This window comes from Chelonia mydas, chromosome 5 (genome assembly GCF_015237465.2).
Source record: "Chelonia mydas isolate rCheMyd1 chromosome 5, rCheMyd1.pri.v2, whole genome shotgun sequence".
Classification (NCBI taxonomy): domain Eukaryota; kingdom Metazoa; phylum Chordata; order Testudines; family Cheloniidae; genus Chelonia; species Chelonia mydas.
Window position 1 is genome coordinate 12,843,474 of NC_051245.2, and position 27,102 is coordinate 12,870,575.

A 27,102-nucleotide genomic window follows, 5' to 3' on the forward strand; every position below is an offset into this window, starting at 1 on the left:
CAGATGCTTTCTTTTAATTGAGCAAAAACAAAAATATTTTTTTTCTGAAACACAAACTTTGTACAGAAACAATCCTCAAACTTCATTCAAACAAAAAGTCACATCTTACTTTGTTAACTTTGAAATTATTTCCTGTGCATACAATATAACAGATTAGAAATTATTTTTTTAGAATTGTAAATATATACAGTGCTTTATAGCAGGTAACGATACTAAGCAAAAATTATAAATAAATAATAAAGATACCTTTTAAAAATAAGAAACCCAAACCTCATGTAGAAAGTACAGTAGTTTACAAATGTATTCACTGTAGTTATGTTATAATCTGTTACCATATATGGCACATACACACTTATATAGAGGTAGGTTTTAATTTAATTGCTAAAGAGTAACAACATCTTAGAACATACCTTGTGGCCAATGTTAATACAATCTGCATCCAGGATGTTGAAGACACGTGAAGTGAGACCATCCCCTCGGTCCCTGGCCAGCCAGCATTTACAGACAAAGGTATACATGACCCCTTTAGTGGGCACAATGAGTGTTAGCTCTTCTACTAGCCAGGAGCTCTCTGGTGTGGCACCATCATGACCCAGCTACGACATTCAGAGAGAGAAAAACATTGACTGTTAAAGGAAGTAAAGATGTATCCAGGGATCCTAACAGGAAATGATCAGACCAGATGTTTTAATTGGTAATGACAGCCAAAGCCAGTTTATTTCATGTACTGCTGAAATGCAGCCACCTCCAGGATGGAACAGAGCAGATGTAAAACAATGCATGACACTTCTACATAAAGGAAGGATGTCAGTATCCACTGCAGTTAATACTAGTTAAGGTGCTCAGATATCATACTGATGGCCATGATTTTAAAACCTAGACAGAAGTGAAGGACAATACAATACCCTAATTGTACATACGTGTGTGTGTGTGGGTGGGGGGGAAGTGATATTAAAAAGGCAGAATGCAACTGCCCACATTGAAACATGGTCAAGAAACACCCCTATTGTTGCAGAAAGTACCACACCTATTATGGCATCACCCCCTTCCACTCCACCAACAATAACAGTTATGACCACCCACTTGTTGGCTCTGCTTAGTTTGCATTTTCTTCCCTGCCATTCCCCATGTACAGAATGGCCTCATCACACCCTGTAAGGCCATACACCCCCTCCCATACACACACCAACCCCCCATATATATGTCTGTATATAAAAATACATATATCGGATTGCTTCCCTCTTCCCTAACTTTGGTATGTGGCTCATTTTCTTGAATTGTAAGCTCTTCCGGGCAGGAACTGTGTCTGCTTCTCAGTGGGGCCCCAATGTTGATCAGAGTCTCTAACTGCTACTGTACTATAAATATTAAATGGATCTTTAAATGACCATTTGGTTCCAGGACCTCTGGAAGGCTGGTCCAAGGGGCACTAGCTTAGGAACTGGGGGACCTGGGTTCAATTTCCTGCTCTGCCATAGTCTTGTATGGTCTTGGATAAGTCACCTAGTCTCTCTGTGCCTTAGTTCCCCGTCTGTAAAATGGGGATAATGGTCCTTCCATAGCTCCCAGGGATGGTGTGAGGATAAATACATTAAAGATTGTGAGGCACTGAGGGTATGTCTACACTGCAATTAAAACATCCATGGCACTCGGAGCCTGGGTCAGCTCCCTCAGAGAGACCAGCCTGAGCCCAAACATCTACACTGAGACTTTAGAGCCCCATGGCCTGAGTCAGCTGACCTGGGCCAGCAGTGGCCATGCCGCAATGTAGACAAACCCTCTGATACTATGGTGATGGTGCCATCTGCTTATCTTAGATAGACAGCTGAAAGCTGGTACCCGAAGCAGCACAGTAACCCCAGCACTATGCTGAGCATTGGTTCAGTACTGACTCAGTGTGAAGAATGCCTCATATTTAGTTATCATTCTGCAGCTCCTTGACGGGTCTCCCAGCCTTTGCCTATGAGATCTGACAACATCACAGCCGGAGATGATACAGCTGCCGTCAACTGCTAATCCTTCAAACTCCTCTCCAAGAACGTGTGTGTCACTGTTAAATAACTGGGGAGATTAATCTTAGCACATCCCTAACAGCATAATTCTGTATCCCAATCACAAAAAGAAAACTTCTCTCCATCTGTCATTCTAATGAACAATCTGTTCATAACAGGCTGGAAATAAGAGATGCCTGCAGTTCATTATTTTCAAAGCAAAACTTATGCATCATTAAGAGATACAGAACTCTTAGCTCTCAACTATTACAAATTATTTTCTGAACCCCTCTAAATATCTAATAACTTTTTAAGAATAACAGCTCTATCGAGGATGAGAGGTCTGTATCTTACTCCACCCAAAAACAAATGATCACTTTATCAAACAGTCTCAACCATCACTCCTATTAGGAATATTATTACACTGATAATGTCTGTCCAGCCGCAGACAATTGATGCTAACCACTTGGGACGTTCAAGTGCACAGTGGATGCAATAATTCTCAGATTCCGAGGGGGGTGTGGAGAATGCACTTGCTTTTCCACACCCTCCCTGCCAACTCAGCAGCCCTTATGAGAACACGTGCACTGTTTCTTTAAATCTGTAGGAAGATGCCAGGAATGAGGAGGATGGGGAAGTCCTAGAAAGCAGACACAGAGTAGCTTTAGGGGAAATTCTGTTGGGACTCCTGTGAAAGTCTGCTTCTTGTCTCAATTCATTACAAATGTCCCACTAGGCATCATTCTGGGACACCTCTTGACATCAACATTTGCATTCTGGGCTACCTTTGAGAATCCAGAAGACCAGCAGACTTTCATCGGTCCTCTAGGCTGACTAGGTGTCCGGTTTTTGACCAGAACATCCGGTTGAAAAGGGATCCTGGAGGCTTACCGGGCCATTGAATGTCCGGTTTGCAGCACCGCACAGTGGGGCTGGCAGACTCCTGGCTAGCCTCCGTACCGCATAGCTCCCAGGAGGCCGCCAGCATGTCCTCCCTCTGGCTCCTATGCGTAGGGGCAACCAGGGGGCTCCGCACGCTGCCCCCACCCCAAGCGCCACCACCGCAGCTCCCACTGGCAGGGAACTGTGGCCAATGGGAGCTGCAGGGGTGGCGCCTGTGGATGGGGCAGTGCGCAGAGTAGCCTAGCTGTGCCTCCGCATAGGAGCTGGAGGAGGAACATGCCGCTGCTTCTGGGAGCTGCTTGAGATAAACGCCACCCAGAGCCTGCACCCTGACCCCTCCCCCGTGCTCCGACCCCTGCCCCAGCCCTGAGCCCCCTCCCACCCTCCAAACCCCTCAGTCCAAGCCTGGAGCACCCTCCTGCACCCCAAACCCCTCATCCCCGGCCCCACCCAGAGCCTGCACCCCTAGCTGGAGACCTCACACCCATCCCTCACTCCAAACCCCTCAGACCCAGTCTGGAGCCCCCTCCTGTACCCCAAATCCCTCATTCCCGGCTCCACATCAGAGCCCACGCCCCCAGCTGGAGCTCTCACCCCCACACATACCCCAAGCCCCTACTGCACCCTGAACTCCTCATTTCTGATCCCATCCCAGAACCCACACCCCCCAGCCCAGATCCCGTAGCTCCTCCCAAACCCCAAATCCCTGCCTCAGTTTGGAGCCCCCTCCCATAATCCAAACCCCTCAGCTCCACCCCCTAGCCCAGAACCCCCTCCTGCACCCCAAACCCCTCATCCCGGTCCCCACCCCAGAGCCTGCACCCCTCAATTGGAGCCCTCACCCCTCTCTCATTCCAACCAAGTGCCTCAGCCTGGAGCCCCCTCCTGCATTCTGAACTCCTCATTTCTGCCCCCCCCCCCCAGAGCCTGCATCCCCCACCAGAGCCCTCACCCCCTCCTGCACTCCAGCCCCCTGAGCTAGTGCGGTGAAAATGAGTGAGTGAGTGAGGGTGGGGAGAGCGAGCAACACAAGGAGGGGGATAGAGTGAGTGGGGGGCGGGGTCTTGGAGAAGGGGCAGGGCATGGATGGAGCCTCAGAGGAGGGGCAGGGCAGGGCAGGGGGTGAGGCAAGCGTGTTCGGTTTTGTGCGAGTAGAAAGTCGGCAACCCTAAGGTTTTAAACATTGTTCTGAGGACTGGAGTTAAAACTTAGTTCAATGCTGAATTACCCCTACAGCATGGTCAGTGGGGCATTCAGAACATAACTCTGGGATTATTTAATTTTGAGTTTTCTTAGCAGGTTACTTTTGAGCCTGCAGGAATGGTAAATAGCTGTCATATTCGTTCCTTTTCGAAATGAATAGTGCAATAAGCCACATCAATACATTGCATGGTCTTAAGTCATAATCACACCAGAGGGTAGTCTCTGAACATAGAGCCATAATGACCACCTGGGAAGACTGATGATATTTCTGGCTGGGATGCTGAAAGGATCCTAACGAAGCAGAATTTCAGAGAGACTTGGGTGCCTAACCTCACAGCTGCTTTGAAAATCCTAGTCACTGTTATTATTTCTCAGAATCTAAAGTTTGCTAGGCTCTTCACAATACTGATAATAAGGCAGGGAGCCTGCCCTTAAGAGCCTACAATCAAATTTCAGATGTGACAAAACAATAGGGTAAACTAAAAAAACAGAAGGGGAAAGAACAGACAAAGGTCACAGCAAAGAGATTACATGGTTAGGGTCTGATGCTCGGAGGTGCTGAGAATCTCCCGGACTCCTGAGAGCAGAGGATGCTCAGTGTCTTTCCAGATCAGGTCCAGCGCACAGCACAGTGGGGCAGAATTTGTAATAATGAAATGAGCTCGGCTCTTTCTGGTAGGTATCATGTCAGAAGTGAATCTTGCGGAGGGATTTGAATGAGGACAGGACTAGATTCCTGGCATATCAGCCCAAGAAAGACACCCCATGCACAGGGGGAAATGTGGAATTTTAAATAATATTGTGATTCTCTGTGGTAGTCGAAATCAAAGATGCTGGGCTATTTTTCTTTATTAGGAGAAAAAAAATGAACATGAATTTAAGAAAGCACTATTCAGCGTTCACCAAGTACCTGCCTGTCATTTTCTGTGACTACCAGGTGTCCACATTATTTTTATTTCAATGTGTAAATTAAAATTTATCATGACAAAGTTTTAGAGCTGTAGGCAAAGCAGGCAGCAAAGGGGCCCTCTCATATCACTCAAATCTTCATTGTGTCTGTCTTTAAAATACATGATTACAAACTGCATCACAGTGCAGATATTACTATGCTAGTAAAGCCAGTCAAACAGAGTACAGAGACTATTCCAGCATCTTCTGCAATATACTTTGTTATTTCTGCTCAAGAATTTATGTCTATAACCTCTCACGTTCTGCTAATAGCAAGCAAATGCCAATTCCAAATACCCAGGTGTTCTTCACCTCCACCAAGTAGATAACTAGCAAGCAATTTTCTTCCCCAGTACCTCTAAAGGGTACAATATTGTACAAGAAAAGAAGCACATGTGCCATGGCAGCCAGTGCAGATTGGCTTGTGGATGTCATACTGAGATGCATTTTAACCAGGAGAGACTTTCCAGGCACAGGGGACTGCATGAAAAGAGGCACAAAACCCTGAGTGGGTGACTATCAAAACAGAGGCAGGGCACATTAAAAAGGAAAAATGGGCAAATGAATAGGAGGGTGGATAGGATAATGATAGGGCCTATTGAGGCTTTGGGAGCCCAAGTGGCCAGAGGCTAGCTTAAAAGCTGTGTGTTATTTCTTGATTTTTATTCTTCTCTCTCTCTCTCTCTCTCTCTCAATTTCACCTTCACATCATTTCCTTCCCCCCTTTTCTTCTCTATTATTTTCTCCCCTCGTCCTGCCTGTCTCCCTTCTCACAGTGTCCCTACCTACTTCACACTTCCTTCTCTGATTCCCCATTCCCTCTCTTCCTCCCACCATTCCTGCTCATTTCTTTATCCCTTTTTCCCCAGACTGCTGATTTTCTCTCCTTTCCTTTTGAACAGTTTGGTGGAGGCCAATACTTGTTCACCCACAACTTACCTGCCCAGGTCAGAGGTACATTTACATATAAACATACACTGGAGAGGGAGGGGGAAAAGGCGTTATATACTTGCCTAACTTTGAAAATCTGCACCAAAAATGCTTGGAAACAAATTGGCCTAACGTTAATAACTAGGCACTTAGAGTGCATTAAGAAAGTGGCTTGATAATAAACTAAAAGCTATTAGAAAGCACAGCTCAAGGTGTCAGAATGCATTGCTTGAATGGAAGTTAATGGAAGCATTACACTTTAACCATTACCTGCTGCAACAGGGCATGCAAGTTCAAGAGATTTTCAATTTGTTTAGGAGTTCTCTCTCTTTGTATATTTCACTCCTCTCTCTCTCGCTGGACAAAAAAATTAAAAAAGGCTTTTCAGCACATCTGAAAAGTTAACAGCAACAGCTGGGCATGGCCTGGAATGGACTGCCTATTGAAATCTTCAGTCCTGGTGGGCTTCGGCTTGCAGAAAGACTGCAGTACTTGTGGGACTTGGGTTAACTTTCAGGAGGTGGTAGCTGCCATGTGGAGCAAGAATTATTCATATTTTGAAGATTCATACTACATTTAAACTCAGTGATGGGGAGTTTATGTAAATTCTGTCTCCCTGAGCCATAACAACAATAAAAAAAGAAAGGTTCCTTTTCTAGGAGCTCTGATCTGTGCACATTGCTTATGAGCCATGATTAATTCTCGTTTGTGAGGCCCTCCAAGCTCCGAAAACAATTTCCATGTTTAGCTAGAAAATTATACAAGATGTTTTTCTCACTGGAGGCAGCTTATGAAACTCAGTGGGAAGCACTGCAAAAATCAACAAGGGAAAAGGTAAATAGAGAATAGGAGCTGTGTTTTCCCCAGGAATTGAAATTAGGGTGTGTGTGTTCAAATTTACAAGGGGGGCGGCAGGTCAGGGCCGCTGAGGGGTGAGACTGTGAGGGTGAAGGTGGGCTGCATGGCACCATAATAAAAACTGAAAAATGTTTCATGACCATTTGATCAGATTTTACAATCATCACACAAATTAAAGTTGGCTACTCAAGCCTTCTATGAAGCACTACATCTACATCCTTCTTGGTTTCTTGTTATAATTGTGCACAACTCTATTAATGAACTTCTTGAATGCAATGCATTCATCTTTGGTCGCTTCTCATATGTCCAGTACTTCCATTCCTTCAACTGATATGCTCATTAGTTCATTCACATGATCAGGCAGAAGGCGACTTCTTTCAAAACACAAAATTCTATTCAATGAGGAAAAAGAACACTCAACTGTAGCTGTTGTGACTGGGAGTAGCAAGAGATGAATTCCTACTTCTTTCAGCTCAGGAAACATAGCATAAAGATCGAGTTGAGCCACTAGTGATGATAAAAAAAGAAGTTGAAGTCAAATCTTCATTCATTCATCATATGATAGTCCACTCTGTTTTCAAATTCTCTGTTCTGTCCTGAGCATATGGCAGTCCCATTGCTGGTAGTGCCTCACTCCACTCAACTGTCGGTGTTTTATAGGACAGGGATCTGTAAAAGTTACGTAGAGGTTGAGTAGAATCTAGAAGTTGCTGCTGTAGATTTTTAAGAATCAAGTCTGTGTACTTTTTCAGTTGTCTTAACAAACACTTCTCGTCCTCTTCACTTAATGATTCAATATAAATGCCTTCATTAGTCAACTTCTGGACTGAAGTCTTTTTCAATGGACAGCTCTCTGATTGATCCAAATGTTGGACTAATTTGAACTTCAGTCCCAGTGTATCTTCTATATTTTCCAAGATATTCAGTCTTTTTGGACTCTTGCAGAAAAAAGAATATAATGAAGACATTAAATTTATAGCTTTTTTAATGTGTTTTGAAGAGTCTGCAGCTTGTACCAGTGCTAGTTGGAGTAGATGGCCTCTGCAGTGTATATAGGAGAGACTAGGGTTACACTTCTATCTGAGCAAAGCTTGTGCTCTACCATGTCTTCCACAGAAGTTTGCAGCTCCATCAAATGCACAAGCAGCCATCTGTTTGGGGTCCAATTGACAAGCATTTAACTCTTCTAAGATGTGATTTGTCACAGATGCAACCAATCTGTCTTCTATAACTCGAACATCTAGAAATGCATCTACTGGCCTACCACTGACATCAAGATAACATACACAATGACTTAGTACTTGATGATCATTTACATTGGTGCATTCATAAGCCATGTATGCAAATGTTTTGAATGTGGTGAGAGAGTTCTTCACTTTTTCAACTGTTGAGTCTTTCACTGTTGCACCACATGCGTCTAGCCAGTCAGTTGAGTTTCTTGCAGAAAGATAGCGAACATTTGCTGGTCTTGTTTGGAACCAGTGTTCAACTTCAGAACAAGTGACAATGCACTTAACATTGGCCTCCAGTCTATAGTGTGTGGTATCTCTTGCTTAAATAGAAAGTACGATGCCACGGCCATGTTTGTTCGCAAGAACTGTGTTGTGTAACAGCCTCATTAACACTCACTGGTGTTGTCCTTGGTCAGTGGAGACTCAGAGTTCAGAGGTGCTTTCACATGAGTTCACCTCTGGGAGAGGGGGCAAGAAGGCATCTTGCTCGTTCCTCCAGCTGCTCACTGTTCCCTCTGGCCACTGTTGTTCGTTGTGCCACCGTTCACTCCATCGCTATGTTGCCAATGGCCCTGTGCCGTCATCTTCTGCTGCCACCTGCCACTGTGACCTCTGCGAGATGGTCTCTTGAGGTTCCACCCAGCTCTCAGTGATTTTAGCTGAGCTCTCAGTGGGGGAACCTCACTGCTAGTGCGGACTGGGCCATCTCTTCCACAGAAACACTGTCCCACAGCAGGTCTAAGCATTTAGACCTGATTATCAGTGATTTCAGCTGTAGTGGTCACTTAACAAAACAAAGACTATCTATGGAGCCTAATCAGCTCTGTCTTTAAACAGTGGAGAGGGGCAGGTCTAATAGTACTTGTGACTCAGGCAGACCATCAAGCAAAACACCTGTCCCCACCCTCTCTCGTGATGCCCTCAATCAGCACAGGCTAAGTACAGTGCTACTGCCCTTTACTCATACTATAAGAATAACAACATTTCTTTACCCCTCGCATTCAAGTGATTTGTAACCCAACCCCAGCCAAAATCTATCACTTGGGCAACATAGCTCTGTTTGCTGGATACCTAGGTAGATTATGTGTGAATGTAAATACAGTCTGGTCCTGAAGCCTTTCCCTCCAGCCCCCAGCTCATCACTAGCTGTCAGGGAGAGCTCATTTAGACTTTGCTTACAAATCATAATTTGAAATGATTAGGTTGGCCAACATCACCAAAATGAATGCACTGACATTGTCATAAACAGCTGTACAAGGAAGCTAGTCTATGTTCATACTTTTCAAATCTATTATACTCTTTCAGATACACGTATTTTATCATACACTGCATATGCTTTTAAAGTGTGTATTAATGTTTCAATTTCAACTCACATTTCCAAACAATCACTAAATTGGCAACACTGCATGTAACTAGTTCACAAAACCGGGGCGGGTGTTGGGGAAATTCGGGGGGGGGGGAAACACCCCCATAGGGGGGGTGTAGGGAAATCCCTGAGCCTATTTTTACTGCACCTGTGGATAAATTATAACTGCACCAGATAAAAAAACAAATTTACATTGAAGATGTTCAAACAACCGTCTTATGGAAGAGCAACTGTCATTTTATTAGAGATGGGACAAAACTGGGACATCAATATCAAAGGCATTTAAATTTTGCAGATTTTGAACCTGCCCTCTAAAGTCTTGGTTCTAAGTCTGATCCAAAACCAGAAGGGACTTATTTGCTGAGTCTGGTTTGGGTGTAGTCGAAATCTTGTGAGAGAACAACTTGAGAGAACCCCATTTTCTATTCTGGATCCAAACACCTCCTCTTTTGGCCTTTTCTAACTACACTGAAGATAGGTGAAACATGCTTCATTCAAGCCTCCAATGACCATTCTTTGTTCACACAGTACCTCCAATTTTTTGATCTCCCCAACATCTAATCCCATAACAGAGAACTTCTCCACGGAGCCATCAGCAAACTCTTTCTTTTCTTTCGGGAGATCCAGCCACATTCTGCCTGACTGCACTTTCTGAGGACCCGTAATGATGATGTAAACTCGGCTCTCGGTGCTTGAATCATATTCTGTGCCAGTAGTGATGATGAGGTGATATGGAATCACTGCAAAGGACAAAGTTCCATTAATCAGAAAACGTGTACAGAGACGCAAGGATACCAACATCTCAAGTGCCAATAGTCTAATCCTAAAAGGTGCGGAGTGCCTCCTGAGAGGTGTTGAGTAATCTCAATCTGTGAGATGCACATCACCTTGCAGGATTGGGCTATGAACGTGTGCTGGGAAATTTTCCCATATACACACACACAGGGCCAAATTCTGCCTTCACTTACCTCCCACGCAACCCATTCATTTCCATAAGGTTACATAGGGTGCATTTCAGTGCAGAATTTTCCTGTGTAGACTAAGGGCCTGGTTTTGATTTACATTAAGGGAATTTAGTGTCAACAAGACTCAGGCCCTACATCATAAATAGGCCAGCAGACCAAAGAGTTCACACACTCATAGGATAACAAAGGCACAAAAAACTCTATTAGCGCCAAGCCAAACAGAATCATTGACTGAACATCCCCAGTACCACTGTAGTTCCTCCTTGTTCTTTGTTCAAGGATCACTTTGATACATGGGGCACTTTCAGGGCTCCAGTGTCCCTTTATATAATCAAGGAAAACTATAAATGTTCTCATATTAAAGGTAAGACACTGAATAATATTTATACATTATATAATATATATTTGGGGAAAAAATCCTTCAGACCATAGCTTCGGAGCTTCACTAGGTAGTTTTATAGTGGTTTTGAAACATTTCAGCTCAGCTGTTAGTAAGGAAGAGCTGTTTCTCCAGTGACAGGCTGCTTTTCAAGTGGTTTCCAAGAGCCCATTTGGGTACGTCTGTTGGATGATGAAGAGAAAGATGATGAATACACCTATGACTTCTCAGAACATTTCAAGCCAAGCTGTACAACGTGTTCACAACAAAATATGTTCAAAACTCTGTGAAATGTACCTTAGCACAAACTCCAAACTTGGCCGAGGTTAATCAACAGATTGGTTTTTTGGGGGGTGGGGGAGGGAAGTGGCATTATCTGACTAAAATATGACCATATAGATCATTGTTGCAACCACCGTTATATTTTTGCAACAAATCTTGTACAAAATGTGGCATGTAAGATGTCTATGAAAAGGTTATGATTTTCTGGTTATGATTATGCTATCTGTATGCACGTATCATTTTTGTATTTGAAGTTATAAGTATTGGCTCAATACCTGGATTTCAAATGTTTGCCCCTGGGGTAATGCCCACAAGTAGGTAGCCAGCACATCTTGGAGGGACTATTCAAATTGAGTGGCCCATCAAAAGAACATTTAACTGACAATGGACCATGGGAGATGCTCATCTACACTTAATGGAATTTCCTGCTGTGACTAAGCAAAATACATGGACATATAGCTTGCCCATGTGACTCCAGACTCCATCTTGTTGCTGTAATTTTCCACAGTGAGAACAATGGGATTCCCTCCACATGGCAAAAGCTATAAAAGGCCCTGGAAATAGCTCCATTTTGCCTCTGTCTTGCTCAAACCTCTGGACTATGGACTTATACTAATGGAAGCATTCTAACCAAGGGACTGAGGTCCTTCCAATGATTTGGAAGCAACCAGAGACTTAACAAGCCAGCAGTTTATTCCATCACTGCTACAAGCCTGAACCAAGAACTTTGCAATTGGTGTGTGTATTTGATTCCTTTAACCAGTTTTAACTCTCGCCTTTCTTTCTTTCGTTTTATGATTAAACCTTTCCATTTTAGATACTAAAGGATTGGCATCAGCGTGATTTTTGGGTAATATCTAAGTTATATATTGACCTGGCCGGTCCTTTGGGATCAGAAGAACCTTTTATTTGATGAGACTGGTTGTAAAGAACCACTCATCTTTAAATCCAGTGATTTTGGTGGTGACATAAGAACTGAAATGCCCAAGGAAATTGATTTTATGACTTCTTGGTAGCCAGTGCAGTGAAACAGAAGTTTATTTTTGTTGCTGGTTTGGTATATTTTATGGAATAACCATCACCAGTTTTAGGTTGTGTTTCCCCTGTTTCTCAGCAGTTTGTCCTGAAGTTGGCATCCTCAGTTGTGACCCACTTAGGCCCAGTTACAGGGGGCAAGGCTCACAAATCTTTTGAGTAACACTTGGCTGAGGTTCAAGTGATTCTGGACTGATTTAAGGTTTCCATATTTTCATTAATGACTTGGATAATCGAGTAGAGAGTAGGTTTATAAAATTTGCAGGTGATACTAAGATGGGAGGGATTAAAGCACTTTGGAGGACAGGATTAGAATTCAAAATGACCTTGATAAATTGGAGAATTCGTGTGAATTCAACAATATTACATTCAATAAAGACTAGTGCAATGTACTCATTTAGGAAGGAAAAATCAAATACACAACTACGAAATGGGGAATAACTGACTAGGTGGTTGTACTGCTGAAAAGGATCTGGGGGTTACAGTGGATCACATATTGAATATGAGTCAACAATGTGGAAAAAAGGCTAATATCATTCCGAGGTGTATTAACAGGAGTGCTGTATGTAAGACACAGGAGGTAATAGTCCCACTCTATTCGGCACTTGTGAGGCCTCAGCTGGAGTATTGTGTCCAGTTCTGGGTGCCACGCCTCAGGAAATTGTGGACAAATTGGAGAGAGTCCCATGGAGAGCAAGAAAAATGATAAAAGATTTAGAAATCCTGACCTATAAGGAAAGTTTTAAAAAAATTAGGCATGTTTTGTCTTGAAAAAAGAAGACTGAGAGGGGACCTGAGAACAGTCTTCAAATCTACTAAGGGCTGCTATGCAGAGGACCGTGATCCATTGCTCTCCATGTCCACTGAAGGTAGGACAAGAAGCAATGGGCTTAATCTGTAGCAAGGGAGATTTAGGTTAGATATTAGGAAAAACTTTCTAACCATAAAGCTCTGGAACAGGCTTCCAAGGAAAGCTGTGGAATCCCCATCACTGGAGGTTTTTAAAAACAGGTTGGACAAACCCCTCTCAAGGATGATCTAGGTTTCTTGGCCCTGCTACAATACAGGGGGCGGGACTGGATGACTTTTGGAGGTCCCTTCCAGCCCTACATTTCTATGATTCTAGCACAGTGGTGTTGATCAAGTTTTTGCTTTTGGTTTGAACTTGAAACGTACACCTGGGCATGACTTCATGCAAATTAAATCTGTTCTTTCCTCTGTGAGCTGAAACCAATGAGTTTCATACAACCCCAATTTCAGGCTTCTGAAATTGACTGTAACAGCACAGAAGTGAATTAAACATTAGGCAAGAATTATTCTACACTATACAATACCAATTATGCTTAATTGTGCACATCCGTGTAATGAGCGTGCAATGAAATCACTGTAGTACAATTGTTGAAGCAATGCAATGATGGCACCTCTTCATCGAAAAGATCACAATGTGGGTTACATACATTTGACACACACCACAAGACATGTCAAGGTGTAGCCTCCCACCTTAATTAAAGAGTATTCTGAATGCCTTTTGGAGAGTGCTTCCACTGGAAGACCATTTCATTCTGTCATCCTGTGGTAGGTTAAAATGGCTTTCTTCATACAATTACTGCTAATACTATATAGAACTTAAATAGCATGCTCCATTCAAAGAACTCAAAGCACTTTACAAGCATTAAATCTGACAGCACACGTGAGCTAGGAAAGTATTATCACCCCCCATTTTACATATGGATAAGCTGAGAGTTGTTAAGGCCCAGATTTTTAAAGGTACTTAAGCATTGCTGTGCTCAGCGTTGCAACGCCAAACTGATATAAGAGCCTAGGTTTCCTTTTTTACAAGTGATTTAGGCACCCAGGAGCCTAAATCACATTGACTGTTCATGGGATTTTGTCTCTTAAGTGCCTATATCCTTTTTGAAAATGAGATTTAAGCTCCTAAATCAGTTAGGTGTTGTAACACTGAGCACAGCACATGCTTAAAAACCTTTAAGAATCTGGGCCTCAGTGACCTGCCCAAAGGTATCCAATGAGTTAAGCAGAGGCATTCTGGCTTGCAATCCTGTGCCCTCACCACTACAAAATAACGTCTTTGTTTGTTCCTCTGGGGCATGGGACAACCTCTCTCGTTTATTGGGGATGTGGTACTTCTCCAGGTATTGAAAGTACTGGAGGCCTAAAAGTTGCTATACCTGCAAAAGAACACAGAAACCATTACAGTTCCATTAGCGATGGCGCCAAATGGAAGACATTGAGATTTTACACGTGATTTGGGAAATTACATGGAATGCCCAGATGATGGATGCAAGGCAGTTATTCCTTCCTCCGCTGAGGAAGCAGTATCAGAAGGAAGGTGCGAATTACAGAATGACCTCACTTATTTCTCATTGCAGCACTGTCACAGGAAGGCTGGCCCTTTAAGGCCAGGCTCAGCCTTGCCTATGACCCTCCCAGCTGACAGTGATATGACAGTGATATGACTGAACTTCCTGTGACTTGGCCAGAGAGCTGAGGCACGGAAGACATGGCAAGAGGCAGACAGCCAGTTGGAGGCACTGGAGACAAAGATCCTTGCAGCACTGCACCCGGATACAAGGGCGTGCTACAGGTGGTGAGTACACCTCCTTCACAAGCACAACACTGGATCTGCTCATCCTGGAATAAGTGAAGAACAAGAGGAAGATCTGAGTGGCACCAAGACAAGTAGGTTACAGGGTGGGTTGGGCAACATAAAATCAGATTCATAACCTAAGCCTGAAAATGGAAAAAGCAAGAGAGGAGAACCAGTAACACTAGCTGTGGTTTTTTAGCTGTTAAATGCTGCATGTTTGTACAGATGCCACGGTGACCACGTGCTTTATAAACACAGAGCAAAATACTGTCAGGGCCCATGCATACTGAGATCATGAAGGTGCATAAATGGCCCCCCAAAATACCCCATTTTAAAAGCAGCTGGTTTACAATTATGCTCCATAATCAATGCTTTCACTTTCTTAAAAAATTAAGTCTCTAGCCTTTGTCATTGGGAAGAGAGCCTTTAAAGGTAGAGAGGTAGATATGCTGGAGGGTAGGGATAGGATACAGAGGGCCCTAGACAAATTGGAGGATTGGGCCAAAAGAATTCTGATGAGGTTCAACAAGGACAAGTGCGGAGTCCTGCACTTAGGATGGAAGAATCCCCTGCACCACTACAGGCTGGGGACCGACTAACTAAGCAGCGGTTCTGCAGAAAAGGACCTGGGGATTAAAGTGGACGAGAAGCTGGATATGAGTCAGCAGTGTGCCTTTGTTGCCAAGAAGGCTAAAGGCATACTGGGCTGCATTAGTAGGAGCATTGCAAGCAGATTGAGGGAAGTGATTATTCCCCCCTATTCAGCCACACCCGGAGAATTGCATCCAGTTTTGGGCCCTCCACTACAGAAAGGATGTGGACAAATTGGAGAGAGTCCAGCAGAGGGCAACGGAAATGATTAAGGGGCTGGGGAACGTGATTTATTAGGAGAGGCTTAGGGAACTGGGCTTATTTAGTCTGCAAAAGAGTAAGGGGATTTGATAGCAGCCTTCAACTACCTGAAGGGGGGTTCCAAAGAGGATGGAGCTCGGCTGTTCTCAGTGGTGACAGAAGACAGAACAAGAAGCAGTAGTCTCAAGTTGCAGTGGGGGAGGTCTAGGTTGGAAACACTATTTCACAAGGAGGGTGGTGAAGCACTGGAATGGGTTACCTAGGGAGGTGGTGGAATCTCTATCCTTAGAGGTTTTTAACGCCCGGCTTGACAAAGCCTTAGCTGGGATGATTTAGTTGGTGTTGGTCCTGCTTTGAGCAGGGGATTGGACTAGATGACCTCCTGAGGTCTCTTCCAACCCTAATATTCTATGATTCTAGGAAATCACCAGCCTGCCAGCTTCTGCAATGCAGCTACGCATTGCAGGAGCAAAATCTGTAGCACACTGAAAATCTGGGGGCAGATTAAAATAAATGAATTGAAAATCAAATTAACTAAACACTGCCATTCATACTGTACTGACTGTGCCATGCAGGGAGGGGTCTTGAATGGGATAAGAGTAGCGGGTGGCAAACAGTGCCACAGAATTTCAGGGCCCACAGAGTTTAATTTAGATCTAAAATGCCACATAGGACATGAGGCCTCAGAAGGGAGAGAGCGAGAGCTGGAAAGAGCATCTGATACAAGCAGCAAGTAAAAGTCTTCACTGGAAATCGATCCTCTAACCAGTACAGAAGAGGCTGTTACTTGGTGATAACACATCTTACATACATATAGCCCCTTTCATGGCAAAGGATCTCAAAGAGCTTTGCATACTTGAATGCACAAACTATATATGCCTTGTACAACTTCTTCCACCAATCCTGTCCCTCCCAGAGAGTTGCCTTTCCTCTCCCCCTCTCAAATCCTTGGTGTCCGGAAGGTGAGGGTGGAGGAGGGAACTGGTGCATGATTCTGTGTGTCTGGGAGGTGGCTGTCTTCCCAAAAAGCCCTGTTCATCTAAGGGGCTAGCTGCCTGTCTCAAATCCTGTAAGTCTAGACGATTGGCCGCTCCCCCTTGATTGGCTACAAGTCTAGTGGAGGTGTTGCCCTTCTCACAACCATCTAGACATGTCTGCTATTATACCCCAGGAGGGCCAGTGCCTGCCTGGCTTTTCCTTCATCCTTGTATTATCCTAGCACTCAGGGGTATTGAGGCCACTGGTCCCTGCACCAGTAGGTGCTAAGTGGAATATGTAAGGTTCCCCGTGCCCTGGTCACCCATCCAAGATCAGGGCATTATACTTAGATATCAAGGTGACATTGGCTGGAAGGAGGCTCCATGTGCCTGGGATGAAATCTTCTTCTGAGTTTTGCACAAAGCCAATCACACAATTAGTGCTTAACAAATGATAACAAACAATATACGCAGGGATCACTTTGCCCACAACCGAATGCACACATGAAACACAGCAGCTGTTTAGCAGCTGACAGTAATATTACACTGCAGATTAGGAAAGGGGAAGTGAGAACCCTTTTCCAAATTAAAATGCAGGGGGGATTTTAAGGAGTCAGAATGCAGTTGCATGAGCTACAAATTGTCCAGGATATGAGTGTTAACACCCCAACTCTTACAAGAGAGTCATGGGATTTTTAATGCCCACCAAGAGTCTCATGCAAAAGACAGCACCTTCAGCAACACCATGAGAAAGTACTGAGTCAACACAGACCTGACGAAAAGAGCACCCCCTACGAACCAGCCATACTGCTTCCTAAGGAGCTCTGGGTTTGTGTTAGAAGTTCCCCGTGCAGGTTTCACCTCAGGGCGGTTGTGGAGAGGGTGTTCTTGGAGAATCTACCTAGTTATGTGCTCATGTCACACAAAACACGTTGCTTGTAGAATTTGTTTTCACAGGAGATGAAGGACTCAATCCCCGGGCTCTAGCGCTACATAACCTAGATTTAGGCGGGAGGGAAAGAAGAAGTCTGGAAGTATAGGAAGTGCCTTTTACTGTGCAGGATTATTCAGTTGCTATGGTGAAGACCACTATAGAAATAGCAATACACAAACAGATCCAAGAACCGATCCAGCCTGATTCTGCTGAGTTTATGAGATCCCATAGGATCACAGCTCCAGGGGGTACAGCTGTAGGATGACCAGAACAATTTACCTTTCTGCCCCACTTTGGTCTTCACCACTATAAACACATGGCCCAAAGAACTCAAATCAAGAACACACACGTGCATCCAGACACACACACAGTTCTCTTACATGAGCCTTCCTGGGCAGACCCGTTCAAGCTGAGTTTCTTCTTATTCTTCACATTTGCATTTCTATCTTGGCTCTTCAAGCTGAGAGATGAGCCACCCAGGCTGTTCCGTTCACCATCATAGCTCTAATTAGAACACACACATGTGAAGGTAACCAGGTTCAGTGCTCACTGCATTGCCAGCTGTTCCTATATGCCTCAAGCAACATAACATGAAATCCCTCTATCTCTCCATGTAGTTTTTGCTGAGTACAGCTCTCATAAGCATGACTCCTCATCAGTTATTACAGCTCATCCATTTACTTTACTGTAATGACCTTACCTCTACCATTTCCATGAGTGCTACTGTCATAACCATAGCTAAGGGTAGCCTAGAATTCCTCCTTACCTGTAAGGGGTTAAGAAGCTCAAATAACCTGGTTGGCACCTGACCAAAAGGACCAATGGGGAAAGAAGATACTTTCAAATCTTGGCGCGGGGTTGGGGCGGGGAGGCTTTGTTTTGTGTGTTCTCTCGGGAAGCAGAGAAGCATCAGGTCAGAAAACTCCTTCTCCTATAAACCATCCTAAAAGTCTCTCATATTACAAAAATTGTAAGTAAAAGCCAGGCAAGGTGTGTCTTTTGTTCTGCTTGTGAATTTTTCCTTTGCTGGAGGGAGGTTTATTCCTGTTTTTTGTAACGTTGAAACTAAGCGTAGAGGAAGTTCTGCTGTGTTTTTGAATCGTTTGTTACCCTGTAAAATTATTTTCCATCCTGATTTTACAGAGGTGATTTTTACCTTTTTTTTTTAAAATAAAATCCTTCTTTTTAGAACCTGACTGATTTCTCTATTGTCCTAAGACCCAGGGGTTTGGGTCTATGATCACTTTGTAACCAATTGATTAAGATATTATTCTCAAGCCTCCCCAGGAAAGGGTGTGTAAGGGCTTGGGGGGATATTTTGGGGGAATAGGAATTCCAAGTGGTACTTTCCCTGATTCTTTGTTAAATCACTTGGTGGTGGCAGCATACCCTCCAAGGGCAAAGAATTTGTGCCTTGGGGAAGTTTTAACCTAAGCTGGTAGAAATTGGTCTTTCATGCGGGTCCCCACATCTGTACCCTAGAGTTCAGAGTGGGGAGGGAACCCTGACAGCTACAATGAAGGCCACTGGCATGCCCTTAATGTACATAACAAAGATGTGTTGTGACTTGGCTACACAGCATGTGAGAGCAATGACCACAGGCAAGGTAGACAGGTAGAGTAGCCACAGATTTGCTGAATAAGACATACACTGTAGCTGTTGGAGTAGTTGATCCACACTACACAAAAGTCAAAGGTCAAACAAAAGCTACAAAGCTGAATAATCCTAAATGTCAAAGCTATTATATTTTTAGAACAGTTATTGAAGATGGGTTTTGTGTCATAGCCCAGTTAACATGAGAATCCTTCCCCACAACCATTTCATTTTTTTATCTAATTGATTTTGAGAAGGAACTAATATGAGCAATTTGGTGGGCGTGACCACAAGAACTCAGAGGACTCTTTGCTGGGAACTGTAATTATATTAGATGCAAGGCACCAGGATCATCCCTGCTTACCTCTCTGGGACTATACCTGGGATGAGTTTGGATAATTTTAGTAGTAACTTTCAATTAAAATGTAACTATGTTTTGTAAAGCAAACCCCTTAAACACAACAGACGTTAATCAGCTGCAGTGCTGTGCCTTCCTGTGTAAAGGCAAGAAGCGCCTATTAACTTAATCCTGTTTGCTAATTTTAATTAATACATGTACTTTGAATTCTAATTAGCTGTATTAGACTGATTAAACAATACATACGGAGCCTTTCCAGGTGCTGGTAAGAGGACATTTTACTGCATATTTTTAGGGCTGATGAAAGGTGCTGCCCTATTCGATGATTAGGATTGATGGGTGGAGAGGCAGGGGCCATGCAACCTGGAATTTTGGCTTGAGAACTCCAGAGAGAGAAATCTATTACTTATCCGCTGGGTAGGGTCAGCGCAGGCAGCAACAGAGCAGAATTCTCTACCCAGCCCTGTCAGTGCACTTGGCTCCTGATCTGAAGAGGGTAAGTCTCCACTAACCATTCAGTCCTTGGCCTCTCCACTGAGACTGCAAACAAAAGAAGTCAGTGATGGAGGACCAGAGAGAGAACCATCAATTCATTTTACATAGGCCAAAACACAACCTTCAGGGGGTAACATGGTCAGGCCACTCATGAACTGTGCTGGACTGCAACCAGATGAAAGGCCATGCATCTCATTTTTATTAGCAGCAACGCGGTAGTGCTCAGAAGCCTGGGTCAGGATCACTGCGCTAGCTGTTGTTACTGTACCTGTTCATAAAGTGTCCGCTCTATCCTTTTGTCCTCCTTCTTTGTAGAAAGCCAGCGCTCACACAGAAAGAGGTACAATTCTTCTGTGGTTTCATCCAGAATCTCCACTTTTTCCAGGTACCAGTCAGCATTCAGCATGGTGTTGTCATGACGAATCTTGATCTTGTATATAATGCCCAGGTCCACGGCCTGTATTGTGAACTTATCCTCCTACAGGATGTTTAATAGCAATAGTTTCTCTCAATGGACAATAGCTAATATATACAATGGAGTACAATGCATGTGTAAACCCAACCTTACTGGACAGTAATTGATTAAAAGCTGCAGCAGAGCTGTCTGTAAAAGATTCTGTGTCCGTTAAAACTGTCCTGAGAGGGAGAGGTTTAAAGTGCAGTTGTGCTGTGAACATGACTACGTAAAAACTCACCCTCTGACTCAAAGGGAATAGATGTGTTGAGCACTTGGAGCTGGTATCTGCTGACTTTAGTGTCAAAAGTAAAATTTTACCGTTTACTGCTGTTAGCTCGCCAAGGACAACAGAGCTAAGAGAAAGTGAGCTGCATTCTCCTCTGGTTAACACAACAACTGAACTGTTAACTACATTTCAGTTGCAGCTCCAAATTCTGCTATCATTTATACCTGGTGCAACACACTGGAGACAATGGAGAAAATTCTGCACTTGGTTATTATGCATACGCAATTGCTAGTGAAATTAGCAGGAAAGAAACTTGCTTGACTCTCAGCGTATGCCTACACTACAAAGAAAAACCCACGGCATCGAGTTTTAGAGCACAGGCCAATTATCTTGGGCTCACGAGGCTCAGGCTGCGGCCGGGGCTAAACATAGCAGTGCAGACATTCCCACTTGGGCTGGAGCTGGACTTTAAAACCCAGTGAGCAGGGAAAGTCACAGAGCCCAGGCTCCAGCCTGAACATGAACATCTATACTGCTATTTTTAGTCCCACGGCCTGAGCCTACAAGACCAAGTTGATTGGCCCAGGCTCTGTGACTTGGTGGGTGGGTTTTCTTTGCAGTGTAGACATACCCTCAGATATAATATGGAGTCTGCAGGGCTGGCTGTTGGTAACTTTTAAATTGAGCACACTGATCTGGAAATCATGGAGTGACAAACATGGAACAACCTAGTGCCATTTTTACATCACTTCTCACAGTACAATCATATGTTAAGAGCTTACAAAAATGTGTCGTGAGATGATGCCCCAATATTAATTATAATACACATTATAGTCAGATTCACCAAAGCTGCCCTCCTTTTAGGAGATACAGATCAGCTCAAGGGATGGTAACCACGCCCTCAATTATTGGTGCTTCCGATGCTTAATTTGTAACGAAAGAGGTGCCAGGCTCAAGCAATTGGTTTACTTTCATAACGGATGCAGCAAGCCCACAGATGCCGGGGCTATGAACCGCCAAGCCAAGAGGTGCCCAGGCTTAGCCCTGGCAAAAATTAAGCACTGGATACTTCCAATTTTGCAGCTGAAATATAGGAGGCTTGGTATGGGCCAGACTGGCCCTATCTCACTGATTCCAAGCAAAGAAAGATCTTGTCCATCTTAGGGATTGCTATAGAGCCTATCATTGTAGTACATAAATACCAACATTAAATTGAAAATGTAATGTTTTAAGAGGTAATAAACATGATCCATCAGTTCTGACCATCCTTGCAGACTGGTACTTCCCATTAGGGAAGAGCAGTTACAAGATTTGTTCATCGCTTTGCTTAAGGCCTGCAATATGGAAAATGTTATCAATCAGTTTCATCTGTACCTGTGCTCTTTCAAACTTGTTGGAGTTAGTTTCAGACTTGCTGAGTTTTCTCTCCCCGGTGTCTCCGAGGTCTCCATATATAGTCAGGAAAACATTTGCATCTGTCCCAGCGCCATAGATATTGCCAGTGAACACAGTTATCTTGTATGTATGAACTATATAAAGAAACAGAGATCTAAATATATGATTTGGGAGCAGATGGATTCTCAGGGCCTAATCCTATATGCTGAGTGCAGTGTAAGAGGTGCTGAGCTCCCATGAACTCCCACCTAGTTAATGTCTCTACAGTGCCTTGACCACAAAACGTGCAATTAAAGATGCTAAGTATCCTTATTATTACTGACTTCATCTAATGTCAATGGGAGTTGAGTGAATGCAGCGTCTTTCATGATTACGTTTCAGGATCTGCTCTCCACTGCATATGAGAGGGTTAAGTGGTCTGGAGTTGTGGATTCTTAATATTCTATCCTCCACAAACAAGCTCTAGGGATTTCAATCGGAAATTTCCACCAGAGTTAATGGGACTTAGCCGTATAAATTCCCGGCACTGAAAGAAGAGGGCAGACTCCAGAATCTTGTTGCTCGGACAATATTTAATTAAAGACATGTTGGAGTTGTACTGTTTAAGTATCTTCTTTGTTGAGCTCACTCAACAGTGATCCAATGAAATCTCATAACAATCTTTAGTAAGGTGCTTTTCTAATGTGTTAAATGCAGCTATTTCCATGTATCTGCTTCGCCCCATTTACATGAGGGGAACAAACAGTGACTGAAAGAATGTTCCCTGGAAACGCAAATAGCAGCTAACAGATTTTTACTCACATTAGTGCCATGTAAACCCCAAAGAGAGTCTCACTGGCAGCTTTCCATGCTACTCCCACACGATTCAAAAATGAGAAGGAGAAAAAGCTGTACTTTTTATTGGAGGCACAGAAACTTGGGGTATGGAGACTTACCATGTTTGATGGTGGGATACTTCTGTGTACATTAATAGCTTCACAGATAAGGTGTGGGTTTTTTTGCTTTTTTTAGAGTCCTTTCACACTTAGCTCTCAGAATAATACAGGGGCTGTTCCACCTTTCATTGTAATCGGTGGAAAGACTCCCTGTGATTGCAGTGGGAGACGGATCAGGTTCATTTAGCCCTGAAAATATTTGTTTGGTTTGCTGCAATTTCACTTTTTCTGCTTTGTTTTTTCACTAACCACAGAGAGCATTATGCTGCAGTAGGTGCCATAACAAAAGATATTCTGATGGCTTGTGGTTATCAAAGATACTTTGGCATTTTTCATCAGAGTAGAGGTGTTAACTCTGGCATGCTGGCCAAATTCCAATTTGGGTAGTTAATTACAATGTACCTACTTAAATTTCACCTGCAGTTTTAACTGAATAAAGTACTTTTCTGACATTATGTCCTAAACTGTTGTGCAGCGTTGCTATACTCAGTTAAACTGTGGTGTTCCAGCCAAGAAATAACTGCACTTTAATAGGTTTCAGAGTAGCAGCCGTGTTAGTCTGTATCCGCAAAAAGAACAGGAGGACTTGTGGCACTTTAGAGACTAACAGAAAAGCTTCAAAAACAGACTCCAACGAGAAACTGCTGAGCTTGAATTAATATGCAAACTAGATACCATTAACTTGGGTTTCAATAGAGACTGGGAGCGGCTGGGTCATTACACATAGTGAATCTATTTCCCTATGTTAAGTATCCTCCTCACACCTTCTTGTCAACTGTCTAAATGGGCCATCTTGATTATCACTACAGAAGTTTTTTTCTCCTGCTGATTATAGCTCATCTTAATTAATTAGCCTCTTACACTTTGTATGGCAACTTCCACCTTCTCTGTATGTATATATAAATATCTTCTTACTATATGTTCCATTCTATGCATTTGATGAAGTGGGCTGTAGCCCACAAAAGCTTATGCACTAATAAATTTGTTAGTCTCTAAGGTGCCACAAGTACTCCTGTTCTTTTTGCACTTTAATAATGGGTGCAGTGCTCCCAACATATGTTCTGCATAATCAGTTTATTAAATTTGATTCTTTGCATATCCTTTCAGTAGCTCGTCAGGACAGAATGCACGACTATAGTGAAGGAAGCTGTTATTTTTTATTATTTATATTGGGCTAGTGCCCAAAATCAGCTGTAAAAACAATTCAGAAGACACAGTCCCTGACTCAAAGAACTTAATATTCTAAGGCTTTGTCTTCACTAGAAAAAACATGTTCTTACCTGGTGTTAGTTAACATCTGGTAACTAACACGAGGTAAAATCCTAATGAAGACAAGGCAGTTTGTAATTGTAATAGGAGTTAGCAGGTTCAGGTAAACCCCAGGCTCCTGTCTAGTCCTCACTTTGACCTGCTAGCTCGTCTTATAACTACAAAAGGCCTTAGGGGTGCATACATTATGTACACTGACAGAATGGCATAGTTAGGGCCCTACCAAATTCGCGGTCCATTTTGGCCAATTTCAGTCATAGGATTTTAAAAATTGAAAATGTCATGATTGCAGCAATTTAAATCTGAAATGTCATGGTGTTGTAACTGTAAGGGTCCTGACCCAAAAAGGAATTCTGTGCATGGGGGGGAGTCGCAAATTTTTTTTAGGGGGGGTTGCGGTACTGCTACCTTTACTTCTGTGCTGCTGCTGGCAGCGGCGCTGCCTTCAGAGCTGAGCAACTGGAGGGCGGCGGCTGCTGGCTGGGAGCCCAGCTCTGAAGGCAGAGCTGCCACCAGCTGCAGCACAGAAGTAAGGATGGCCTGTTATGGGATTGCTAGGGGGGGTCGCGGTATTGCCACCCTTACTTCTGCGCTGCTGCTGGCAGGATGCTGCCTTCAGAGCTGGGAGCCCAGCCAACGGCCGCCGCTCTCTGGCTGCCCAGTTCTGAAGGCAGCGCAGAAGTAAGGGTGGCAATACCGCGACCCCCCTAGCATAACCTTGCGACACCGCCCCCCTCCTCCCCCCACAACTCCCTTTTGGGTCAGGATCTGCAATTTGAGAAACACTGGTCTCCCCCTGTGAAATCTGCATAGTATAGGGTAAAAGCACACAAAAGGTCAGTGACACATTTTTCATGGCTGTGAATTTGGTAGGGCCCTAGGCATAGTATAAATACAAATCAGGCTGTGAAAGAGAATAAGAAATACTGGACTGGATGATTTCCATGGTTGAATTGTCCTCTTACCTGGTACTTGAACCCTGAAAGAAGATGGCAAGCAATACTGGCAGTTGGATTCAATTAGCTCCAATCAGAATATGAGAAGGGTAAGAATCTCTCTCTAGGGCAGAGGTAACTAAGGGTTGGGTCAGGGAGGTCTTGCAGAGAAATCCTTAGCAACAGCCAAGTTTGAGGGAGAAGTTGAGGCTGAAATTTATATTGTGTGGTTACTATTTACATTAGAAAGCCAAATACCAGGAAGAGTGTAAATCCAGATGTTGCATAGCATTTGTCTTCTCTGTTCACAGCAGGATAGGAACTCAACCTACTTACAGAGGGATCTGAATAAGGAGTGGGTAGCTGCCCTGCAGACCAGGTCTGGGAGGGTGTTATGTACCTAAGGGGCACTGTGGAAGAAAGTGCAAAGACAATCATGGAAAAAAGCTACAAATGGGGCATCAAGGCTGGTCAGTGGAGCAGAAGGGGTGGAGGACAATACGACAGGAGATGAGGACAAATAACTAGAGATAACTAGTTGAGGACAAATAACTAGAGATAACTAGATGAGGACAAATAACTTGCAGGGCCTGGAAGACAAGATGTTGGAAACTTGTGTGTAAAGGAGAGCCAACAGAGAAATTCAAAGGATGTACGTGAGACACAATCAGAACAGCAGCCAGGGAAGATGATTGTAGCAGCTGTGTTTGTGAGGACTGGATGGGAAGCATGTTGGGCATCCAGGAGGCCAGAAGTTACAGTAATCCAGATGGGACATACTAGCTTTTTCACATAAAATATGGCAGCTTAAATGATTGATTTTTCACTCAATGGCCATAATTGCAAACAAGCAACCTTTAGTAGCATGCATCTACCTGCACTACATATCCAAATGGCTTGTTCCAAAGGGTCAAAATAATAAGTCAAGGTGTGGTGGAATTTTACTTACTTTCCAGTGGTTCTTCAACTTCCTGTTCTATCTGCTTTAGTGTCCCATCTTTCAGGAGTTTTTCAGTAAAGATATCAGATGGTACAAGTTCTCTTACAATCTCGCCATCATCTTCAGATTTTGCAAGCCACCTTTGACATGGAAATGTGATTGTTTCCGAACCCTGGTGTAATATGACAAAGACATATTCTTTTTTAGAGGGAGAACTAGTTAGTTGCTTCTCAGCCATTGGACACAGCCACTGATTTGCAAGCACAGTGAATTCCAGTATGTGTGTATGCACAGATTAAAAACTGTGTTAAGTGCAACAACCAGACAACGCAAGTATGCAATGAAGCAGAACAAAGTATACTTTTAGGTAATAAAACCCTTTCTATTATTCAGTATCAAAAGCTAAACTGCACTCAAATGAGACTAACCAAAGCACTAGATAATGCAGAGTACACTACTCCACTAGTTAACAGGGGATTGACTATATAATCCAATAGGTATTCTCCCTCTCTAATTTCAGTGGGTTCAGTGCTTGATCCTGAAAACCATTATTACCAGTAGTATCCTCCCACTGAAGACGTTTGTGAATATGGATTTGCAGGATCCTGCAACCCTTTATCAGTCCTTATTCAGACAATACTTTCCTTGAAGTCAGTAGTTTTGCTTGAGTACATACTCCAGGATTTTGCTGAAGTGCAAACTTCATGATTTTTCCCAATAAAATACTAAAACTCAAGCACTCTCAAGCCATTTCCCATGAGTACTTTAAGAAAAAAAGGGAAATAATTTTTTCCTTTGTTTCGACTTTACTTTAGGAGAAACAAGCATGATTTCTGTCCTATCAAGGAAGAAATGAAAACAGTGGAACAGCAAATAAAATCAATGTGAGATCACTTACTAAGGAGAAGTAACAGGCTTCTTCAAGGCCTTCAAAATGTTATTTAACCAGGGTAACTCTGTATGAAGTGGACATAAATCTTCATGTAAACTGCCGATCCCATAAGTGTGAACAGAACAAAGTTAACTTCCGGACCAC

General features: G+C 43.4%; 1 protein-coding gene across 2 annotated transcripts in view; it reads right to left on the reverse strand.

The window, feature by feature from the left end:
* The window catches only part of LOXHD1 (lipoxygenase homology PLAT domains 1), a 303,450-nt gene that overhangs the window by 59,203 nt on the left and 217,145 nt on the right, over positions 1-27,102 (reverse strand). For both annotated transcript variants that reach the window (XM_043547366.1, XM_037902822.2), the window contains 6 exons: positions 26,076-26,238; positions 21,967-22,121; positions 20,178-20,387; positions 17,844-17,967; positions 9,963-10,171; positions 411-596 (listed from right to left, as the gene is read on the reverse strand). In XM_043547366.1, the coding sequence (XP_043403301.1) occupies positions 411-596; positions 9,963-10,171; positions 17,844-17,967; positions 20,178-20,387; positions 21,967-22,121; positions 26,076-26,238 (1,047 nt within the window). The remainder of the gene's footprint in view (positions 1-410; positions 597-9,962; positions 10,172-17,843; positions 17,968-20,177; positions 20,388-21,966; positions 22,122-26,075; positions 26,239-27,102) is intronic.